General features: G+C 47.7%; 1 protein-coding gene across 1 annotated transcript in view; it reads right to left on the reverse strand.

Annotated features, from left to right (window-relative positions):
* Window positions 1–2,495: 2,495 nt before the first annotated feature.
* The window catches only part of LOC129011378 (uncharacterized), a 10,088-nt gene continuing 5,067 nt past the window's right edge, over window positions 2,496–7,516 (reverse strand). The window contains exons 2-3 of the mRNA XM_063651054.1: window positions 4,316–4,414; window positions 2,496–3,654 (exon numbers count right to left, since the gene is read on the reverse strand). Coding sequence (XP_063507124.1) covers window positions 3,518–3,654; window positions 4,316–4,414 — 236 coding nt within the window. The 3' untranslated portion in view covers window positions 2,496–3,517. The remainder of the gene's footprint in view (window positions 3,655–4,315; window positions 4,415–7,516) is intronic.

The raw sequence follows: 7,516 nt of genomic DNA on the forward strand, positions 1-7,516 counted from the left end.
TTGGTGGATTGTCCATAGGAATATGGGGTGGAGTAAAGCCTACCATTCCCAGGCTTAGCATAAAATGCCCTGCAAGAGCCATGGGCTATCACTGCCTGTCGATCAGATCCAGAAAACCCTAGGTGGTGGCCTAGCAACAAAACAAAACAAGTCTAGATCCTGACTCACTGCTTAGAGGGGAACCACATGTCTTGCCTTAGACTGTGGCATGCATGAAAAATAAACTTTTAATGTGTCAAGTCACTGAGATGTGGGGTAATTTGTCATCGTACCTTACAATAATTATCCCAACTAATACAGGTTCCTCTTGTATTGTGTTTTCAATGATCTCCTTCCTTTACCTCCTTATATGCCCAACAAGATATGGACAAGAAAGACAAGACATGAGCCCAGAGGATTTACGACTTAATCGAGTATTTGAATGCTAAGATTTAGGCTTCTTTGAATAGATCTTGCATTTAGATTCGAATTGACTGAAAAGTGCCTAGTAAGTGTGTAGTAAGGTCAGAAGAGAAGAGACAGCTTGGAATGATTAAAGTTAGAAGTGTTTCCAATTGTCTGTAGGTCCAGAAGTTACCAGAAAATACACTAACACAGACAGAATAAATTATTACAAATATTTCTTGAGAGTCAGAGTCTGAACTAGGCACTGAGGAAAGGGGAAGGTGCTATACTGATGTACAAAGGCAAATAAGACACCTCTGCTTTTCACACAATTGTGCTGATACCGACACATAGACAGAATCACTAAATCCAGTTAAGCTAATGGGTGCTTAATAGAACAAAAACAACAACAAAATATAATTTAAAAAAATAGAAGGATAAGAAAAATCCTAAATGGCATCAAAAGTTGATGGGGTAGCCAGGCAAAATAGTTTGAAGCTGTAGTCCCAGCTATTCAGGAGACCCAGGCAGGAGGATCGCCTTCTGGCCAGGAATGTGAGTCCAGCCTGGGCAACATAGCAAGATCCCATCTCCAAAAAAAATAAGTTATGAAGAAAGTGAGACTTGGGCAGAACTTTGAAAGATGTATAAGACTTTGGGAATGGGTGTGGGGGACACAGGTAGGAGAATTACAACCCAAGTTCCAGAAGGGACTCATTTAGTGTGATGTGTATATAAGGATGAATGCATGCATGTGTGTGGGGAGAGTGGATATAAGACTGGAAAGATGGAAGGAAAACCTAGGGCTACAGTTTGTCAGTCTCTCCTCCTTCTCCTTCTTCTTTAGTACAAGCACAGACAACAAGAAACTCATTAATGCCCTACAGAAGGACAGTTTCAAGTCCTATGGTATTGTTATGAACCTTCCAGAACTCCTTAGCAGCAATGGGACTGCTGAATTCAGAGAGAAGATAAATTTTTTGCTTGTTGCAGCCTCAAACTCCTGGGCTCATTCAATCTTCCCACCTTGGCCTCCCAAAGTACTGGGATTACAGGTGTGAGCCACCAAGCCTGGCTGTAATGTTTGTTTGTTTGCTTTTGTTTTTGTTTTTGCTTTGACTGAGGGTGTTTATCAGTGGATGTTTATCTATGAAGGTGGTCAGTAGTGCAGTTCACCAAATAGTTCTGGCTCTCCGCCTTCTCGGTACATGGTAGGATTATCATTCTGTGCCCCCTTTGAGATTTGGTGTGGCCATAAGACATACTTTGGCCAAGGAAATGTGAGCAGAAGTGATGAGTATTGCTTTTGGTGAGAAATTTTAAGAGCTAGCATATGACTGTTAGGCTGTATTCCCCTGCTCAGGTGGTCAGAGAAGCATGTATTAAGATGGAATCTCCACCAGCCGGGATGAGCACAGCCCCTGCTGGAGTAAAAAATAAACTTTTTATATTAAGTCATTGAAATTTGGGGCTTACGTATTTTTGCAGCTTACCCTTGCTCATAGTGACAAATAAATATTTCTAGTTACAATGATATGTGATTGACAGCATATTGGTTTCCAACTGAAACTGTTAAATAATATCAGAAGACAATTGCAGCTTGCTTGAAGATTGGAGACTATTAAATGAATTCCTATCTTTCTTTCTCCTCCTCCTCTTTTATTTTGTAGAGACAAGGTCTCCCTATGTTGTCTAGGCTGTTCTCAAACTCCTGGGCTCATGTGATCCTCCTGCCTTGGCCTCCCAAAATGCTGGGATTATAGGCATGGGCCACCACACCCGGTTGAATTCCTATCTTTCTTGAAAAAACTCAATAAAAGGTTGGAGAGGAGTGGAACCAGGAAAGGAGGACAGCAAAGAGCATCCAATGAGGCAGTAGAAAGACTGAGGGTGGAGCTCTCAAAACCAAGTAAAGTTTCCTGGGGAGAGTGATCAACTCTGTCAAATGCTGCTGATGGATCAAGTTAGATGAGAACTGACCATTCGATTTAGCAACAGGGCAGTCGATCAGAGCAAGTTTTGGTGAAGTGGTGTTGGGGAGGGAAGGCAAACCCTAACTGGAGGGATTTCAAGAGAAAAGAGAAAACAGGGAAATAGGGAATATAGACATGTTTTCTTTTTAAGGAATTCATTGTAAAAGGGAACAGAGAAGAGAAAAAATGAGGTCATAAGAGTTTTTTATTCTGGTTTGGTTTTTGTTTGTTTGTTATGGGATAGAGTCTCACTTGTTATCCCCTTGGAGTGCAGTGGCAGGGATCTTGGCTCACTGCAGCCTCAACCTTCTAGACCCAAACCATCCTCCTGCCTCACTGCCTCAGCCTCCCATGTAGCTAGGACTACTGGCATACACCACCAACATCCAACTAATTTTCTATTTTTTGTAGAGATGAAGTCTTTCTATGCTGCCTAGACTGGTCTTGAACTCCCGGGCAGCAGCAGTCCTCCCACCTTGGCCTCCCAAGGTACTGGGATTACAAGCATGAGCCACCACTCTTGACCAAGAGGTTTTTTAAAAAAGAGGAAATAACAAATTTTTTATGCTGCAAAAATGATTCAGTAGGGAAGAAAAAGTTTGGTTTCTTTCTCTTTTCTTTCTTTTTTTAAAGAGATGGGGTCTTGCTATGCTGTCCAGGCTACATTGCTTTGGCTATTTACAGGTGCAGTCGTACCACTCATCAGTGCAGGAGTTTTGACTTGCTCCATTTCCAACCTGTGCCAGTTTATCCCTCCTTAGGCAACCTGGTGGTCCCTGTCTACCAGGAGGTCAATATATTGATGCTGAACTTATTGCAGGCATCCAATGGGCATAGTGCACTACAGCCCAGAACTCCTGGGTTCAAGTGATCCTCCTTTCTCAGCCTCCCAAATAATTGGGACTACAGGCTATTTGGTTTGATATTGCAAGAGAAAGGGGAGAAATTTTTCTGGAGCTATGTCCTTGACTACATCACACAGTATATTTGCTACCTCTTGCTGTGTCACAAGTCACTCCAAAACTTAATGGCTTAAAACAACAAAAACAGATTATCTTATGGTTTCAGTGAGTTTTGAATCCAGGGGGCCTTGCTGTTGAGTATCCTCTAGCTCAGGGTCTCTTCCAAAGCTGCAATCAAGGTGCCACCTGGGTCTGTAGTCATCTCAAGGTTTGATTGGGTGATTTTTCACTTAGCTGCTGACAGGCCTTGAGTCTTTGCTGTCCTTTGGCCAGATACATCAGCTCTTGCCCTGTGGGCCTTTCCATGGAGCAGCTTGCTTCCCTTAGAACAAGAGCTGAAAAAGAGGCAGAGAGGGTTTGGGAGAGAGAGACAGGGGCGGGAGCAGAAGTCAGCATCTGAGAAGGGAAATCACTTGGTCATATTCAATTTGTTAGCAGCAAGTCCAGCTTATACTCAAGGGGAGGAGTTTACACAAAGGCATGAATACCAGGAGGTAGGGATTGAAGTCATCTTAGAGGCTGCCTACCACAGAAGGAATGAGATCTAGTGTGCAGTAGAGAGGCTGACCCTTGCTGGGAGCAGGGATTGTTCCTCAGCAGCATAGGACAGAAGGCAGCGTCTATGGGTACACAGAGCCTAGTAGGTGAGCAGCTGTGTGGGTGGAAGTAAAGGTATTTGCTCATTGGCACCAGGTACCTTGGAGAATGGCAGGAGATAGCATTAGTAACCAGAATTCACTGACCTTTGTTGCTCTACTGTACCCTTCGGCATAGCCGGAAGGATTCTAGATCCAGCAAAACACAGCTCTCCACCCTCTCAAATGCTTAACAAGGAAGCATTTAAGGCATTACACCAGGGTTTAGCAACACTTTCACTACCCTGGACTAAGAAAAATGCCAGAAGGCCCACAAGAAACTATAACCAGGAGAAGGAAAATGAGGAGGTGAGATGGGGAGAGAAGAAAAGGTGAGGCATCGTTTGGGGAATCTGCTCACCGCTGGATTTTCCTGCCTGGATTTCACTCATTTTTCTAAAGTCATTGACTTCAAACATTTGTGGCTCAAGAGAAAAAGACTTGTTGATGGTTTGTTTTGCTAAGACAGAAAAGTGAGACAAAGTTTTTTTTTTAATTTTATTATTATTATACTTTAAGTTTTAGGGTACATGTGCACAACGTGCAGGTTTGTTACATATGTATACATGTGCCATGTTGGTGTGCTGCACCCATTAACTCGTCACTCACCATTAGGTATATCTCCTAATGTTATCCCTCCCCGCTCCCCTCATCCCACAACAGTCCCCGGTGTGTGATGTTCCCCTTCCTGTGTCCATGTGTTCTTGTTGTTCAATTCCCACCTATGAGTGAGAACATGTGGTGTTTGGTTTTTTGTCCCCTCCACTCACAGTGTCCCCCGACCTGTCTGTCTGCAGTCATGATAGGATGGATTTTCAGCCTGGAGGGGCATTCCAGAAATAGCACATTATCAATAAGCTTCTGTTTTGATTTGCAAGGATGTTAGGGAACTTCTTACGAGGCTAAAATTGTGGAAGGGTACTTCCTTTCATCTATAGTAAGGGGTAGCAAGGTTAAAGGGGTTTGGCTCTGGGGGCAGGTAGACGTCTGGAAGTTCTACTAGTTACTTGATGTGTGACCTTGGAAAGCCCCTCCTTATCTATGTATTGGAAATACTTGTTGGGGAGATTACAGATAAGCCTGGGAAAGAGGCATCTAGGGGGCACCATTCATACAAAATACAAGGAGAAGGATGCCTCCTGGCCTGGTGCATCAGAGAGGCTCATCTGGCACAAAATTAGGAACTCAGGAAAAACAGTTATTATGGGCTCATTGGCATCCCCAAATGACTTAGGGTTGTCTATCTTGGTATTGTATAGATAAAATTTCTCCCAGATGGGCTTTGTTTAGCTGTGCACCTCCATCTTTCAGTACAGGACACCAAGTGTCTTGTAGCCCACTCCTGACCTTCTTATGAGACAGCATTTTCCCAGCAGAAAGGTCTTTCTCTTCTCTTTCGCCAGTAGACCCAAACGTCCTCCGAGGCTTGCCCTGCTGTTCTAGAATTGTCAACCTCTGTTCTTCCTGCAAAGAGAAAAGCTCCCAGCCACGGACTAGGGCGGACTTTATGTCCAATAAATGTGATCTGGGTGCGGGAAGGCAGCCCAGGACCTGGGCTGGGGCGCGTGGGTCAATAGATGTCCCAAGCCCACACCATTTTCCAGGGAACAGTTTTTAAGAAAAGCCTTGGGCCTTGGGATCTGGGTTGGGTCCCAGGCTTGGTCTTGTCCCCAACACTTTAGCAGACAAACCCCGCTCCTTATCTCAAGGGCCGCCTTTGGGTGACCTCGGACAAATGCTAGGGACAGGGGAGTGGCGGTAAGCTCCAAGTAGCTCTCTTGGGAGCTCATCCCACCAACCTAATGACTGGCACGATGAGTGTCTTTTCCGAAGCGCTTCCCACCTTCCCAGCGCTGCTCTGCGCCCCGCACCGCCCGGAGCGCGCAGTCCTGGGGATGCTGAGAAGCCGACTACTTAGACTCGTGGTGTGGGCGGAGGTGGCAGCCCAGGGTGGGACGTGGGGCCTTGTTGGTTTTGCAGCAGCAGGAGTATGCAGGCTTGAGGAAGGCGTTAAGGCCCACGGAAGCCTCATCCCGCCAAGCCTTCGCCTCCTCGCTGAGACTCTGAGCTGCGCTGGGGTTGGCGGGCACCCGATTCCGCCCCGGTCCAGACAGGTCACTCAGTGTGTGCAGATGAGAGCGGAGAAACAGAGACCTGGAGGCCATGGGCGGGGGCGGGTGGTGAAGCTGCCGAGGCCTACACGTACACTTAGCTTTGACACTTCTCGTAGGTTCCAAAGACGAAGACACGGTGGCTTCAGGGAGACAAGTCGCAAGGGCGACTTTTCCAAGCGGGAGATGGTGAAGTCTTTGGACGTGTAGTGGGTAGGTGATGATCCCCGCAGCCGCCTGTAGGCCCGCAGACTTCAGAAACAAGCGCCTTCTGTGAGCGCGGTGTCCTCCCCGGAATCCGCGGCTCAACACATTCTTTCTCGCTGCGGGGCCAGGATCTCCACCCCGCGCATCCGTGGATACATTTAGGGTCGCCTTTGTTTTGCGCAGTGATTCAAGTTGGGTAACCCTTGCCCAACACTTGGGGAATGGGGAGAATCTCCCCCACCCCCAACCTCCCGCACCCCAGGTTCCCAAAATCTGAATCTATATCCTAGAGTGGAGGCAGCTTCTAGAAAGCAAAGAAACGGTGTCCAAAGACCCCAGAGAGTGAGTGCGCGCAGATCCGTGCCGCCTGCGGTACGCTAGGGCATCCAGGCTAGGGTGTGTGTGCGCGGGTCGGGGGGCGCACAGAGACCGCGCTGGTTTAGGCGGACCCGCAGTCCCGCCCGCATCTGGAACCAGCTGCTTCGCAGTTCCGGCTCCCGGCGCCCCAGAGAAGTTCAGGGAGCGGTGAGCGCAGCCGCTGCGCGCTCCTGTTTATTCACGCGGCCTTGAGCAGCCGAGTTCCAATCCATATTAATCAACCGCTCGACCTACTCAAGTCTAAGTTTACGGGAGAAAACCTAGTCCCCAAAAAGGAAGAACAGCAATCCGGACAGGGAAGCCTTGCTGGGGTAAAGCAGTTGGCGCATTTGTCCCGCCAGCCCCTTCTCCAACCAGCCCAAAGTTGGGCGGCTGCTGCGAAGGAGGGTAAGGGCGATGATCAGAGGGGGGCTGATTGATGCCCCCAGGCGCTCGCCTCACCATTGGAGCTGGGAACAAGATCCCGAGGTCGTCCAATGGGTCTACCAGGGGCAGATTCCATTTCCCGGGAAGAAAGAGTCCCACACTTGTGCCGACCCCCCTTCTAAAGTCCTATCAGGATTATGATTTTTTTTTTTTTTAACTAAATAAGCCCCCACGACTTAGATAAGTTTCAGGCTGCACAAAATCTGCTTTCCACTGTGGTTCTGCAGGGGTTAAATTCGCGGGGGGAGAGGCCGGCCCTAATTTCAGACACTTTTCTTTCTAATGTGGCTCCAGCCCCAGAGGGAGGGGTCACCGGGACTGGAGGCTGGGGTGTCCTCTAAGACCCTCTCTCCCTTCCAGATCTCTCTTTTCCGTGCGGATCCTGCCAGAGCCCGCGTGATCATCGCCTCCCACACCCCTCCCTCCCTGACCTGGCCAGT

The sequence above is a fragment of the Pongo pygmaeus genome, chromosome 14 (assembly GCF_028885625.2).
Source record: "Pongo pygmaeus isolate AG05252 chromosome 14, NHGRI_mPonPyg2-v2.0_pri, whole genome shotgun sequence".
NCBI classification, from domain to species: domain Eukaryota; kingdom Metazoa; phylum Chordata; class Mammalia; order Primates; family Hominidae; genus Pongo; species Pongo pygmaeus.